At 57.8% G+C, this 16516-nt stretch overlaps 1 protein-coding gene across 1 annotated transcript in view; it reads right to left on the bottom strand.

Annotated features, from left to right (window-relative positions):
- LOC118972897 (polycystin-1-like) overlaps positions 1 to 12803 on the bottom strand; it is a gene marked incomplete at its 5' end in the record, with an annotated part of 49349 nt that extends 36546 nt beyond the window's left edge. Inside the window, 3 exon segments of the mRNA XM_073214663.1 lie at positions 12036 to 12205; positions 12465 to 12536; positions 12655 to 12803. Of these exon segments, the coding sequence (XP_073070764.1) occupies positions 12036 to 12205; positions 12465 to 12536; positions 12655 to 12803 (391 nt within the window).
- Between the last annotated feature and the right edge of the window lie 3713 nt (positions 12804 to 16516).

The raw sequence follows: 16516 nt of genomic DNA, 5'->3' as shown, positions 1-16516 counted from the left end.
GCAACTGCTCCCACACCCTTCCTGCCCACCGAGCCCCTCTCCTCCTGGTGCCCACCTCCTAAGAGGGGGAAGAGGGTGTGCAAGCGGGAGGACCTGGGGTGTTGTGGTTTAAAATCACAGCTCTGGAGTCCCCGCTGTGAGGATGAGAGCCCGGGCTCTCCTGCTTCCTGGCCACAGACTTCGGGGCCATCCCCTCTGCTGGTCCAGCTTCAGTGTAGTGGAGGTACAATGGAAATAATATGCACTACTGGGCATTAAGTGAAACAACGTTATGTAAAATCTTAGGGCGGCAAACCCTCAGTGAATGGTCGCTGTCAGCATCATCAGTATAAATATCGTCATTATTATTATTATTCCCATTGCACCAAATGACAACAGAGGCTTGCCCCCTGTTATCCTTGTTTTCTGTCAGAGAAGCCTGAGATGAGAGAACAGGAAGGTCCAACAAGGACAAAGAAAGACCCTGTGTGTTGGTCGGTGAGCCAGGATTTGTGAAAGGTGGGGTGGCTGGGCAGAGGGGGTCATTGGCTAGAAACTGGACCTAGCGGGTCAGTGGAGCAGCTCAATGATCCCTTCTCATCGGGGGGAATGAGGAGCTCCCTCTCAGTCGCGGCATAGCTGAGCCCCTCTAACCGTCACTTGGGGCCAGGGAACCAGGGGTCACTCACCGCCATGACCAGCTCGAATGGGTACTCGTGGACGCGGACAGGAGGGTGGTACTTCTGCACCATGTCCTTGCAGGAGCGCCCACAGGAGCCACTCAGGCACAGTGAGCACAGAGCCCGGGTGACAGGTGACTGGAGAGGCAGAAGCGAGAACCCTGCCCGCTGCTCCCCATGCAAGGGGCAGGACCAGCCCCTCTTGGCCCCACCCACGCATCTCCCCACCTCTCAAAGTGATGGGACTGGTCTGATCCCCACATGACTCCAGGCCAGACCCCAAACACCTGCCCTGTTCATTACCAACCGCCCCAGACCACACTCACCCCTCCAAGAGCAATCAGCACCCCGGAACTTTCCTTGGTCCCCACCCCTTCACACTGAGGCCCTCAAAGCACTGCCCACTGCCACTTCATGAAACACACATTCACAATTCTCACACTCCTACACTTCACCACCCACACACCCTACAGCTCACCACAGGCGTCCTGACCCTACGGTCCCCTCAAGTATCATTGCAACCGCCCTCCCATGTGCCTCCAAGATATCCTGACATACACACACTGTCTTCGCCACATTTTCCACGCGCGCTCTCTCACACGCATGCACACACATGCACGACTCTCCTCCCACGCGGGACTGCCCTTGCACACACAGGCGACTTTGTACACACACACACATAGCTCTCTGGGGCATGCACGTACCCAACTCCAAGCACACACAAATTCCCTGTGGTGCACAGACATATTCGCACACACACTTATGTGCACATGCACACACACAGAGGCACGCACAGGCCCCCTCAGCCCGGCTCACCCTTACCCTGGGAGTCTCCAGGGAAACATCCCCGGAAAGTGCGGAGCTGAGTACGCCGGGGCCTAGGCGGCCGCCTGCCTCAAAACCCAGTGCCGACTGCAGCTTCCGATCCTGGTGAGTCCGGCCCTGCGCACTCTGGGGCCCGGCCTGCCAAGGAGGGGCCAGCGAGGCGGGAGCTAGCGCCTCCGGGCGGTAGCGCTCCCGGACCCGGGACAGAGGAGATCCCGGCCTGGCCCCGCCCGTGGCCTGGCCCTGCCCACGCCTCCCTGCCACTGGCCCCGCCCAGGTTTACCCTGTCCCCGACAGGACTCATCCCACCCAGGCTCCGCCCAGCCTTAGCCCCGCCCTTCTTCCCTATATAGCCCTCGTTTGACCACACACCCCAGGCCACCCCTTCTCCCAGACAGGCTACGCGCCATGTGAGCCACGCCCCTGCGGTCCCGCTGGAAAACTACCAGCCTCGGAAGACCCCCCCGCCACCAAAGCCCCCCCAATCTAGTAATGCTTCCAGCCGGACCCTTGCCACGCCCATCCCCGCCCCTCCTGGTACAGTTTACTTTCGGCCCCTTCCCTCATTTGGATCTGAGCCCCGCCCTGCCCGCTGGCCACAGCCCAGTGCCTTCCTGGCCCGCCCGAAGCCCCGCCCACTCACCGCTCTCTCCCAGCCCACGTACGCAGCTCCTACCAAGTGTCGGGCCTTCCAGGCACAGGGCAGTCCTTAGTGAACAAAACAGGCAAAATACTTGCTCGCGTGTTGTTTTCATTCTGGAGGGAAGACAGACGTTAAATGAATAAGGCAGATACATGGTAAATGAGATGGTAAAAAATACCAAGGAGTAAAATATAGGCAGTGAAGCGTTTCAAGAAGCCAGGGGAGTGAGGGTACAATTTAAAAAACAGGATGGATTGTGGGCCTCCCTGGGAGGGTGACATTTGACATCATCCTCATTTTAGCTCACATCCAAAGCCTTCTAACCCTCCCAGGATCCCCAGGGACCAAGCCTCTCTCCCAGGCCCTCCCTTCCCATTCCCCATGTGGTCGTTCGGCCTGGGGGAGCCAAGAAGCTGGCCCTGAGCAGCCTCACCATTGTGTATGCATTCATTCGACTTTTACGAAGCACCTACTATGTGTTAGACCTGGGGGACATCCGCATTCTCGACGAGGAATCAGCCAGACAGAAATGCCTGCCCTTGCGTGGCCTGCAGTCCTGGGCAGGGAGAGGGTGTCCAGGGAGACAGAGCGCCCCGTTAGAAAATGTATCGTTGCATCTCGTGATAACGACCTCGTTTGTGTCCTTCCTAGCGTGTGCACATCCCTTAATCATTTTTATTCGTTCATTGTATTTATTTGTGGGTCATTGAGGGTCTCTTCCGGGAGACTGTGAGCTCCGCAAGGGCAGGGACCGTGTCTGTCTAATTCATCTGCCCCCGGGTCTGCAGGAGTTGACTGGGGACCTGGCACACAGTAGATGCTCAGTGCGTTTTCTTGATTAAGATTACCAGGGATGGAAACTGAACGCAAAGTTCCCACCCCTGCCACAAGGTGGCAGTAAACGACAGCCCCTGACTCCTGCGTCGCCTCAAGAAGAGGAATGCGACAGCCGTCTCCAGGGATGTTTCGCTGTACCCCGGGGTAGTCAAGGAAACTCGCAAGCCTCTCCTGAGCATCAGTGCAGGGCGCGGGGTGGGCGCGAACACTCAGCTCTTGTTGCAGCACGGAAGGCCTTGAACCGGCACAGAGTAACCGCAGGACAGGATGTTCACGCCTGGAAGGACGGGGCGGAGCGTCCAGCTCCCGGGGCCGCCCTCAGCGGACTGCAGGGTAACGGGAAGGCTCCCGAGTACGGCTCCGAGGGGCCCAGGAGCCCGCCCGTTAAACACGCTGCCCAAATGGTTCTATAGGTGTACAGGTCTGACTGCGGGCCGGCGCATGTGAGGGGTTCTCCCAAGCGCCTGGGGATCCCAGAAGGCTTCAGAGAGCAGCCTTCCTGGGTAACCGTGCCCCCACGTGTGTCTCCTCCGCCACAGAAGGTGACAGCGTGGGGAGCAGGAACGGGCGTGGGAGATGCAGCGAGCGGCGCACCGAAGAGCCTGGAGGAGAGGGGAGAAGCCCGGAGGCTGCGGGGAGGCGCCGGGTTTCCTGGACACCAGCAGCGTCTTCCCTGCCCCCAGCCGGTGAGGACGTGACCCTGGTTGGGGGCGGAAGGGTGTGACAGCCGGGTGGGTACAAGGTGCCCAGCGTAGAAAATGGGGCCCAGAGAGAAGGGAGAACCTAGCTCCCTCTTCCTCCAGCCCAAGGGAAGCGAACTGATAGCCTCGCCTACCACGTGTTACCTATTATGAGCGCTGCACTTACTAATTATTCTTGCCATTTATTGAGCACTTATTCGGCACTTGCTGCACCCGGCACTGTTCTAAGGCTTTACAAATAATCACACATATAATCCTCAAAAACAACCCCTGTGGTGATGAAAATGATTTGGAACTTCATAGAGCTGTTCATCGCACAACATTGTGAAAGCGCTAAACAACAGTGAATTGCACACATTAAATAATTAATATTACATTATATGACTCTCACCTAAGTGAAAACAGAGCAACTTTTAAAATCAAAGCTATTTTAATCCTCATTTTAGAGATAAGGTGACTAAGGCACAGACAGGTTGAGTAACTTCCCCAAGGTCACACAGCTGGTGAGGAATTCAAACCCAGGGCTCTGGTTCTCCAGTGCTTCTTGCCCCAGGGCTGCAGTGAAGTACCCAGAAGATGTGCCTTCTTAGTCTGAACTGCAGATACCCAGGCATCCTGGCCTTAGACTGAGAAGGTACCAGAAAGACTCAGCCTCTATCTTCTGCCTCCTCCTTGCCTTGCAGGAATGACCAAGCCAAAGGTGCCTTCTGGGGAGGAGGTTTTTGATAACTCCAGAAACCACCCCTCAGCTCTGAGTATCTCCACCACGGATGGGCCACTGCCACTCGAAGTTCAATCATTAGTAATGCATCTATTTGAGTAAAACACTGGGCCCAACACACATGCCTCCGGAAGGCGACCTGCAGGGAAGTGTCCTCAGTGGGGTGGCTCAGACACCAAGAGCAGGTGGGGTGAAGGGCGGGTAGGAGTGAGAGGGTCCAGGGGACCCTTGTGGGGTCACAAGGCCTTGATCTGGACCCCAAAACACAGAAAGGCCCTGGGTGCGCTGAAGCTGGAGTGGGGCATTGCTTTTCATCGTGGTGAAACACAACACAAAAGTTACCATTTTAACCATTTTTAAGTGCACACTTCAGTGACTTTTAGGACATTGATAAGGTTATGCGACCATCACCACTCACTGTCTAGTTCCTGGACATGTTCATCACTGCAGCAGGGAAGCCATCCGTATCAAGCAGTCACCCTCATTCTCCTCCTCCCAGCCTGCACCGCGTCTCATGTGCCCCTGGGCTGCGTCTAAGTCCCTTCTTCCTCCTCAGAGGCCGCCTGGATTGGGGAACCTCAAGGGCCATAAGGGTCATAGGCAGAGCAGCCATGTACAGGGGTGCCCAGCTCCATGCGGTGGTCCTCATCATTGGGCGCATTGGATCGAACAGGAGTCTGGGGTAGCCTGACCTCGGGGGCTGCCCAGCCGGGCCCTGCCCACCTCGACCCCCAACCCCCTAAAGTCCCATCCCATCCACACGTGCTTCAGGAGTCCACCTGGTGCTGCGTGTGGAGTCAGGGTCCAAGGTGCAGGCCACCTGCGCCCCAGGAGCTGTCAGGGGGGAGCAGAGCCAAGGCACGTGGGGGCCTCCGCTGGCGCATGGAGGGAGCCGCGGGGCAGAGTGGTGCGTCAGGTCAGCCGCCGTGAGCCTGGCCCCGCTTCCCTCAGTGTCTGTGGCTGCAGTGTCCCCTCCGGGAAGATGGGGGTAATGTGGACAGTCTTCAGGCTTAAAAAGGAAGGAAATGCTGACACGTGCTACGACATGCATGAACTTTGAAGGCATCATCCTCAGTAAAAAAAGCCCGGCCTCAAAGGACAAGCACTGTGTGAGTCCCCTTGTGTGAGGTCCCCAGCGTTGTCACATTCAGAGACAGTAGGGGAGTGGCTGCCAGAGGCAGGGGAAGAGGGGGTGGGGAGTGAGGGTTTCATAGGGCCAGAGTTTCAGGTTTGCAAGATGAGAAGGTTGTGCGGGGGGATGGGGAGGGGTTGCCCAACAGTGGGAATGTATTTAAGGCCACTGAGCTGTACACTAAAAAATGGTTAAGATGGTAAGTTTTATGTTCTGTATATGGGACTATGATAATAACAGACTCATAATGAATAAATCGGTAGGGTTAAATAGTGCCCGCTTGGAGGGTGGGGCCATCCCCCACGGGACTCTGTCAAGAGGGTGGCGTTTGAGATGGGGCAGTGTAGGAAAGTGACGACTCTGTTCTGCTTTTGTGTCAAGGTATTGATGTACAGTCTTATGAAGGTTTCACATAAGCAACATTGTGGCTACTACCTTCACCCATCCTATCAAGTCCCCCTCACACCCCTTTGCAGTCGCTGTCCATCAGCCTAGTAAGATGCTAGAGTCGCTCCTTGTCTTCTCTGTGCTGCACCGCCTTCCCCGTGACCTACCTATGTTGGGAATGCTCATTATAATGCCCCTTAATCCCCTTCCTGCCCCCACCCCCTTCCTTTTGGTAACCGCTAGTCCCTTCTTGGACTCTGTGAGTCTGCCGCTATTCTGTTCCTTCAGTTTTGCTTCGTTGTTATCCTCACAAGTGAGGGAAATCATTTGGTACTTGTTTTTCTCCGCCTGGCTTATTTCACTGAGCATAATACCCTCTAGGTCCATCCATGTTGATAACTCTGTCTTATTAAACATAATCTTTGTGCCGTGCAACCCACCCGTTTACGCTACAGAAGTCAGTGCGGTCTCTTCTAGCTGCCACGCAGCAGTGCGCTCCTCACCACCATCAAGTTCTAGAACATCTTCATCACTGCAGAAAGAAACCCTGTAACCATCAGGCGGCTCTCTCATTCCCAACCGCTCGCCGACTGGCTTTCTGTGTCTCCGGGTTTACCTATTCCGGACGCTCCATATAAATGGAATCAGACGCTATGCAGCCTTCTGCATCCGGCTTCTTTCACTGAGCATCGTGTTTTGACGGTTTGTTCACGTTCAGCAGGTGCCAGACCTCATTCCTTATGGCTGAATGGTTTGCACTCACAGCGCTTCAGCACCAGGTTGGGGGGGGTTTTCATCACCGACAACCAATTCTCCAACGCTCAGGACACCAGGTGGGGGTCCTACAGCTCAACTCGGTCCGGACACTAACTACTGGAGTTAGTGCGCAGCCACAGACACAGAGTCGGGGTATCACATAAGGATGTCTGCCTGGGGCTGCGTCAGCATTCACACGCCGCCCCACCGTCTGGGTAACCCAGGCAGGGCAGGACTCGGCAGGGAGGCTGGGGACCGGGGGGACCTCGGTGCTGTGTCGCCCTGAGTCAGACCTGCCCTGGGCTCTGGAGACCCTCGGGAGCAGCAGCGTAAGGAGAGCTGTGGGAACCCGGATCTCAGGACCTCAGGACAGGCTTCCAGCTGGAGGTATTGGGGGTGGTCCACTTAGAACTACTGCCCTAGGATTTCCCCATATTATAGATTTGTTTAATCGGTGGACAGTTTCTTCATAAAGACCGCATCACATCATCATTATCTGTATTTGTAAAATGATTCAAGAAGCTGCCCCTTTTTCTTTGTGTTCCATGACAACTCATCTTAGTAATTTTTGGTTTCTTGACAATAAGAGTTAAAAGGAATGTAAATACTGATATTAAAACAGATTATAGACAAAAAAGCAGCATAAGATATATCAATGTGAATCTTTATCACTAAATTGAAAACCAGCCAAAAAATTGAGATGTTCCTAAAAATGTAAATCAAAATAATCTCAAAAGAAAAGACGGGATATTTAAAAACCCACCAGTGATTACTCGTCACAGCCAGTCCCCACGGCCTCCCTCACTGGCCACCTTTCCATTCCCCACACATCCTTTACTGCTGCTGCCCTCAAGGTAATGTTTGCTGGGCTCTAGGTGGCCCCATGAGGTTCACTCAACAGATGGGGAACTCAGAGGCCGAGTAGCACCCCAGCCTGTGCTGGGGGAACAAGCTGGATGGCATGAGCCCAACCCCAGAGGGGAGCAGGGCTTCTTGGCCCAGGTCCCCGACCCCCGCCCTCCACTCTGGGGCCAGGCACTCACAGGCCAGGGAGCAGGTCTGTTTCAGCCTGAGTGTTCTGGGTGGGCACCAGGCTGCTGGCCCCTTCTGCAAGGATCTGCCGGATCAGGTCTTCATCTGGAGAGCAGGACTTGTCAGGGGTACATGGGTTCCTCCCACCCCAAACCTTGGACTGGGGACCCTCCTGGGCAATGCTGGAAGACCACCCTCCCCAGCCCTGCTCACCAGAAGCTGAGAAGTATTTGGTAGGCAAGGAGGGGCTGACCAGGGAGAGACCGTCATCTTCTGCGCCCAGCACGTGGCCCATCTGGCCTCGCACCAGACGCTGCAGGGTGTTCCCTACGATGGATGGGTCACTCAGCAAGTCTGGCCAGTTGAGCGTCCCTTCGCTGGATGGCCAGCACACCAGGCTGTAGGAGACACAGGTCAGCAAGGGGAGTCTGGGGGACACGGCTGCCCATACCCAATTCAAGTCCAGAGACAGGTGATGAGGGACTTGTGAGCAAACGCCCTGGGGACAGTGTGTGGAGACACTCAGGGCCACAGACACTGGACAAGGACACCAGACGCCCACACTGGGACATGTGAGGCATGGCCGACCCATGCCACGGCTCCCACTTTCTCCAGGGACCCCTACCTTTTAGAATCATCCAGAAAGAAGTCATTTTTCATTTGTCCTGCAAAAGCCTGTTGAGAAGTGCAGAAAGCTTCAGACTCTGGGCTGCCCAGAGGCAGCAGGACCCACCCAGCTCAGCCAGGGACTCTGGGGAGCCCCCACCTCAGCACGCAGCCCTGGGAAGGTGAGGAAGGAGCTGTCCAGCACAGATGAGTCCAGGCAGCTGTCCACGTCCAGAACCTGCTGGCCGGAGGGGGTGGAACTCGGGCCCCCAGCCACCTGCAGGGACAGGCTGGTGGTCAGTGGGAGGCGTGCCCCTCCTGAGCAGTCTAGACTTGGCCTGTTCTGAGAACGTCCCGGATTACACGCATTCCACAGCTGTGCTGTCCGGTATGGCACACTGGCCACGTGCTGCTGTGGGGCACTTGCGATGGCTGATGCAACCGAGGAACAAACATAAACAGCCACAGGTGACTGGTGGTCACAGGGCTGGACCCCTGGTCACAGCACAAAACCCTCTCTCACGAGATGCTGGACGTGACTTGCCACAGCACTGGTGGGTCTGCCTGCACGCTCCTGAGGGCGGGGGGCTGGCGCTCTGCCGTTCCCTCTCCCTGCACTGCCCCCGACTGGCTTTGGGGTCAGCGTAGTGCTGGCCTCATGGGAGTTCTTTTGTGGGTCTGAGAAGTGAGGTCAGTTCCTCTGGAACTGCCTGGTAGAAGCACCAGGAAGGCCAGCCAGGCTGCTCTCTGGAGGAGGTTTTAAACCAGGAATCCCACCCCTTTACTTGCTATTGGGCTGCTCAGACTTTCTGCGTCCTCCCGAGGCCTGGGTAGCGCGTCTTCCTGGGAACTTGCCCAGGTTCCCTAAGGCGTGCGATGTGCTGATGCATAAGAGTCCGTGGGGCCCCAGCAGTGCGCCCCTCGGGGCATCCACAATATCTGTAATCGATCTCTTTCTCCTCTAGTGGCACCATCAAGCACGCGTCAGGGCTGCCTGCCCTCCGGCTGCCACACTGACCACAGCCCTGGGCAGAGGCAGCGAGGCCCGCGCCCCACCTGTCCCCGCCGCCCTGCCCCCTGGAGCCCCTGCCCCCAGCCCACCCTGCTCCGGGACATCCAGAAGAGGAACAGGATGACTAGGTACACGGGGTAGACAACCAGGCTGGACACCAGGCCAACGGCAACCATGTCGGCACTCAGCGGGATCAGACTGGACACGGGCCCCACGCTGCAGGGCAGGAGAGAAGAGACGCAGGCAGGGTCAGGCTGGGAAGGAGCAGAAAGGGGCGGGCAGAGGTGGGTCAGTCCGACCCCCTAGGCACCCACCTGTAGGCAGCATCTCCCAGGACCCCGTACCACACAGCATTGGTGCCCAGGAAGAGGACATGAGGAGGACACAGCAGGTGGCCTGCTGGACTCAGTGAAGCGGCTTCAAGGCGGCCGGTCCCATATGGAGAGCCAGATGTGCTTGTCAAAGAGCTGCGCTGCAGCTCAGCCACCAGACGGCACCGGCACCACCATGTCACCTGTGGGCGGGCACAGGGCGGCTGCAGGAGGCCCGAGTCTCAGGCCACGCCCACGGCCAGCGGGCAGGATGGGCCTTACTTGCTGCCAGCACCTCCTTCTCCACCAGACCCCCATTGGCCTCAGTCTCCACCAACAGCCAGTCGTTGACCAGGAAGAAGGTGCTGCGGGCTGTCTGCAGGTCCCTGACCATGACATACTGCAGGAACCAGGGCAATGGTGCTGAATGCAGGTAGGCAGCCAGGTAGGGCTCAGGCTCTTCAGGCAGGTTGCGCCCTGGGGTGCAGGTATGGGGTGACTCGCCTGCCCCAGGCAGCTGGCACACCCTGGGGGACACACCTGGACTCCCCTCCACCAGCAGAGGCTGGAAGAAGCTCCACCCCCACTCCACCCGTCACCGCCCTCCAGCCCCCCAGCCCCCCAGGAGCCAGAAGACAGACCACCACAGGCCATGTGTCAGGGTGTCTGCAGGAAATCCCTGCTCGCCTGCCTGCCCCCCAGCTACCTGCCCAGCTGGCCGAGGATGGGCAACCACCGTGCAGCACCCTGTAGGTGAGCAGCAGGTGCAGCCCCGCCTCGGGACTACTGTTCTCAGGGGCGACCACCACACTGACCGAGGCCTGGGTGGAATGACAACAGAGCTGGAAGAGACTCTCGGTCCCTGGGCCACCTGGTCGGAGCTGCTGGGCACCTTCACGGTGATGGCATGCTCTGAGGCCAGCTGCCCAATGGGGATCTGGGCACCGGCCTGTGTCTGGAAGGCCATGGACACCACCTTGGTAGAGACCGTGTAGTTGCCAATGTAGCCAAAGGGGAAGGGGTTAGAGTCGACGAGGAAGATGAGCTGCACCACGTCGGTGAGGTTGGACAGGGCCCCGCTGAAGGCCGTGGGGATGGAGAAGTGGCAGCCAGGGCCCGAGGCAGCACCCTGCACAGCAGGCTCCGCAGGTCTGAGCGCTTGCCCTGCGCCACGATCTCCTTGCCCACCAGCGTCAGGGGCTCCTCATCAAGCACACGGGAGCGCATGAGGATGCGTATGAGGGCCGAGGAGAGGTGGTAGGCCCTGGATGCCACCATCAGCGCCGGCGGCACGGCCCCCAGCTCAGAGGGCTGTGGGCCCTCCATGTCTGAGCTGGTCAGGTAGATGAGGCCGCCTGTGGGTGGGGAGGGGTCAGAGGTCGCTGTGGGGCGCCTGGAGAAGGAGCCGCTCCCCGCCTGCCCGCCCACCCGCCACACCAGTGAAGCTGAGGATGCTGTCGGCAATGGTGGTGGGCGTCCCTGTGCCTGTGACCTTCTCTACCTGCACGACGAGCATCATGGCTTCCAGCTTGTGCAGTGTCTTCTTCAAATACGAGCGGCACACGAGCTCTGGGCTGGATGCCTGCAGGGAGCCCAACAACATCTCCAGCCCCATTCCAGCCTTGCTGATGGGCCCTGGCTGGGGGCAGTTCCCACAGCCTAGCCACGCATGCCAGGATTCTGGGGTGGTTCCCACCACCCACCTCCCCTCCTCAGACTCTCCTAACCACCCTCCTTGCTGCTGCTGGAGGGGCCACCCATCCTGGGTCCCACCCATACGCAGCCCTGCTGACAGCCCTTCCCTGGCCCCACCCACCCACACTGGCCTGTCCAAATAGTGACATGGCCTTGCTGGCCCCAGCCACGTCCAGAGCCCTAGGAGCCACAAGGCAGACTGGGCCACCCCTTACCCAGAAGGCTCTGTGCTTCCTTCTCTGCATCCACCTACCAGCCTGGGCACAGTGCCACCACCAGGAGCATGCCTAGCACACCCCAGTACCCGCATCTGGAGCGACAATGGTGGGTGACTTCTCCGGGCTGGAGGACCCAGGGTAGGTAAAACCAAAGGCCTTTCCGCATCTGCCATCCCCACCTCTGCTCCTCACACCCTGGGCCACTCTGCAGGGGCATCCTGGGGTTGCCTGTGGCTCATGCCAGGACTGCCAATAATAAGCACACAGCCGGGTAGACTTGGTCAAGAAAAGCTTGGGGGCTCCGCAGGCCTGGACCTCGCCCTACCGTGCACTGGGCCAGTATGGCCGCGATCTGCTGGATTTCGTCCAGTGTTGACCCGCAGGGAGACCAGAGTCTCAGTGACATTCTTGTGTATCTGGGCTCGAGGCTGTTGCCTGGGGTCCAACTCTGCTGCTGCAGCCAGGGCGACCCCAGGCACCTGCGTCCCACCTGCACTCACGGCAGAGGCTGTCTGACAAGGGGACGCCCAGGAGGGGCTGGCCAGCCAGGGGGCCACGCCCAGCACACGTGGCTGCCTCAGGCGGCAGCACGGGCACCTACTGCTCAGCCGCAGAGCGGGGCAGGCACACCAGGCCGCAGTTGCACTCTAGCGGGTTCCTGCCAAGGTTTCTGTGGGAGGGGCCGGGCCAGGTGCTCAGCGGACTGCTGGGCAGGGGTTGGGGCCTCAAGGAAGGGTCTGCCTCGCCCCACACAAGGTCAGGGACCCCCAGGAGCAGCTGGGTGACCGGTGTGGCATCCCACCACCCCCGTGGTGGTACCAAGGTCTGGCCCTAAACTGGGGAGCAGGTGTGGAGGCCGGAGCAGGAGACCAGGGGTCTGGGGGAGGCAGACCCAGCCACTGACACCCACCAAAAACAACCCAACTTACATTTCACTTAAATTAAATAAATTAGCAAATATTCCTTCTTCTAATGTAGAAATCTTATTGTTGATTATGTCCCTGGAAGAAAGGGGGGATTCAGCAGGGTCTGAGAGAAGCCCCTATAACTGCAACAGTGACAGGCAGCTGCCACTTGCCCACCCTGTAGAATCCAAGACCCCATGGAGGGGACACTCACAGCTGCGTCAGCGCCAAGAGCTTGGCCAGGAGCCCGGCGTCCAGCACCCGGAGCAGGTTGTGGAAGATGTCCCTGGGAGCAGAGTGGCTGCCAGTCAGCACTGGAGCCCTGGGGACAGCACAAAGCCGACCCAGGCCCACCCCAGAAGCTCATCAACACCACCAAGGTGCACCCTCCCACTCTCTCAGCTCCCTATAACCAAGGCCAAATGGAGGATCCAAATGAACTCTCACATGGGGAAACTGAGGCAGGAAAGAGCTGGGGCCCCTCACACCCACCACTCCCCACTGCCCCACAGTGCCTTGCCCCCTGGCCCAGCAGGGTTAGCCCACACTACAAAGCGCAGACTTCACTCCTCTCCACACAGGGCTCACAATACACCATGGCAGCCCAGGAGCTCAGCCCCAGGCTCCTGAGACGCAGTGGGTACAAAGAGGGGATGCGGGAGCCCGTGCCCCAGAAGACGCACAGGCTGGGCTGCCTGCTGTCCTCGCTGGGCGCTGGTGAGGAACAGCACATCCTGCCAGTCCCAGCCTAGCCACTGTGGGCTCTGACATAGCCCGGCGGGCTGTGCAGGGGGCCGGCACCGGGGCCCCCTGGTCCTCCCCGGTACCCAGGCGTCTGCTGGCCTTTCTGACAGGTGCTGGATGGCTGAAGGAAAGGAGGCGTTCTGAAGGGGAGGCTGCTCCACAGCCCGTCTTGGATTGGTGGAACGCTTCTTCAGGGTTCCTGGGGGACCCGCCTGCCCTCCCGCCAAGAGCACGGGACCTGATGACCCCTGCAGAATTCCTGAGGCAGAGACTGGCCCTTCCTCAGGGCCCCTGCTGTGTCCGCGGTCCCTCCCTGGGGCCCTCTCTCCTGTGCTCAGGCAACACACTCCTCACCTGGAGGGGCAGACAAGCCAGTCCTGTGCTGCGCCCATCCCACTGTTCTCTGCCCCGTTTGCAGGCCACACACCCCCACCTGACCCTCCACCAGCTGCATGCCACTTGGCACCGCCTCTCACTTCTGCCACCCAGAAGGCCTTCCTGACCCCCACCTGGGCAGTCGGCCCCTGTCCTTATTCCCCAGGTGCACCTGTCCTCACGTCCTCGCCTGCCCACCCCAGGCTGGCGTGGTGGGCAGACACACGCCGGGTGCTGACCGCCTGCACCAGGGTGTCTGGGGTGGTCAGCATTCCAGAACTCCCTTAAGAGTAGAGATGTGGCCACGCTGCTGGGCTGTCCCCTGACCTGGGGCAGGGCCTGTACTACCACCTGCCCTGTGGCCTCTGGGCTGGCCTTTCTCCGGCCTGTGTCCAGGAGGCACCCCCAGAGGCTCCTGCCCTCTGGGTGCAGAGACCGGCATTTCAGGCTCCCGCCTTCCTTCTTTGCTCTTCCACTTTGGGACCTTTGCTCAGCAAAGAGAAGCCCCGGAGGGTTGGGGAGTTATGATCCCTCATTTATTCCTTCTATGATCACTCTTTGACCTCCAGGCTAGGATCTTAGGGAGCCACTGGACCCTGGGGCTTGTTTCTGTGTTCCCATGCCAGGCGCCCTCCCTGTCTGTACCAGCCGTTTGCATAAACATAGGCCCTACAGTTTTGCCAGAAAATTCATTTCCTTAAAGATATTCTTTTTACTATAAAAACGTCTATTGATTGGGTTTCACTTAAGTATTTGGAAGGGAAGGTGAGACACTTGGAAAGAGTGATCCAGTCATTAGAGGTCTTGGTGCATTTCTTCCTGCCCTTTTTCTCTGAAGAACTTAGAAAATGCTTCCCACCTAATGCTCGAAACCCCGTCAGGCACGTGGAGCCCACCCACGGTAAGAAGAGGCCGTCTGCTCCCTTGGTGGTGAGACGGGGCCCGTGGGGGTAGTCAGAGCAGGGTGAGGGCCTCTGGGAGAAGACCCCTGCCAAAACTCCGTATTAAACAATTAAGCAAAGACAGAGTCACATTAATTCTCTAAAGTAAAATATTAAACTAGGAATATAAGCATTCTTCAGTGAAGATTAGTTAAAAGTAAAAAAGGCAGGAGTAACAGCCTGCAATGTTTGAACATCTCCCAGAAAAGAAAATACCTCAGCATAGCCCATGTATTGTTTGTATCAATTAAATGAGGCTATTGTAAAATTTACTTTAGCGGCTAAAAAGCCCAGTTTATCTTTAACTTTACCCAGATGCTGCTTTTCCTCCTCCAGCCCCTAATCAAGGAACATATAACCTGGGCAATTAATATAACAGGTAGGCCCAGCCCTAAACAACATAATGAAGGGCAGGAAGGATTCCATCTTAAAGATAAGAAGTTAAGAAGATTCTTAATTTACTATTTAACAAACCCACAATAACTCAGCTCACCTTGAAAGCAAGACAAGCAGCCTTGATTGATGTGCTCCCAAACCAAGAAACTGCTATTCTAAGAAAGGATCAAAGCAGTAAATTTCTTATGCAAACTGCAAAATAGTCTGGAAACCTGATAAGAAACCTAGTGTCTCCTTAAAAATAAACATGTAGAGACCATTTGGTGGGTCTGCATCCCCAGCTCTTCGCCTATAAACCCCCTAGACAACTTAGCACCCCCGGCTCTCCTGTGCGCCCCCCACCCCCCGCCCCGCAGCTCTCCCGAGTCGGGAGCTCTGTCTGTCCTCTCACCGTCTCTCTCAATAAAAGTCTTCCCAGCTCTCCTACCTTGACCGCTAAGCTCATTCTTGACTCCGCAAACGAGAACCCCGGCCTCAGTGGGAGGGCGCTGGCATGGCCGGGTCCCCAGGGAGCTGCCTCCCTCTGCAAGGTCTGTTCGCCCTCGGTCAGTGCCCACTGCCATTACAGTGCCAGCTTGAGCCCTCTGCCCCCATACCCACGCTCGCCTGTCCCAGGCCAAGCCCCTTCATCCTATGAAGAGGGACCGCGCCTCCGCAGGGGCAGGGCAGCGGCGGGCGGCCCTAGGACCATCCCCGCCGGGAGGCCACTTCGCAGAGGGAGTTCCCTTGCTATTTAAAGGTGCCCCTTGTTCCCAGAGAGCGGAATGTGATGGTGTCAAGTCCACCAGCAAGGCAGCGAGCGGGTCCCTGTGAGGCCGCTGCGAAAACAGAAGAGCGCAGCAGCTTTGGGTGGGCGGCGCAGCGGCAGGAAGCAGAGGCGATGGGGGGCTCAACCTCCGTCCTGCAGGGAGGAGGCGCCTGCCTGGATCGCCGGCGGCTGCCCCGCAGGCTGGGGTGCGCATCATCCCGCAGGGGCTCTGGTTACAGGGAGGGCCCCCCGCGGGGATGCAAGGTGGCCTGGCCCCAGGGGGCGGGAGCCCGGAAACAGGAGGCAGGAGTAGCCCTTTGTCACTGGGTGAGTCGGGGTGCTCCAGGGGAAGAACCCACAGACCTGTGGGGACCGTGTAGGAGGAAGTGTAGGTCGGGACTGGCCTGTGACTGTGGAGAGCCCAGGGCAGAAGATGGTCCTCTCAGCAGATGGTCTGCCCCCCCCTGCCTGCTCTCTGTGGGCTGGGCTGGCTGATTGGCTGATGCACACCACGTTCTCAGGGCGGATCCTAGGTCTTCTGAATCAAATGCTGGTCTTCAGAAATGGCAACAGGAGTTAGTGTCAGTGGCAACTGTCAGTGTTAGTCAGTGTAATTCACATAACGACCCTGAAATTGACATAAGAGGGGGAGGGTGAAAGGATCTGAATGGCGGTAAGGCTTCTACATTTACTTGAAGTGATAAAATACTGATCATAAGCAGGTGGTACACAATCAGGCATGTATACTGTAATCCTCAGAACTTCTTAAAAAAATCAAGGAGGTACACCAAAAGTCAATAAATACATTAAAATACTAAAAAATATTCAGAAACAGTTGGCCCTTCAACAACATGCGTTTGAACTGTATGGGT

The sequence above is a fragment of the Manis javanica genome, chromosome 10, assembly GCF_040802235.1.
Source record: "Manis javanica isolate MJ-LG chromosome 10, MJ_LKY, whole genome shotgun sequence".
NCBI classification, from domain to species: Eukaryota; Metazoa; Chordata; class Mammalia; order Pholidota; family Manidae; genus Manis; species Manis javanica.
This window is presented reverse-complemented; position numbering and strand designations above follow the sequence as displayed.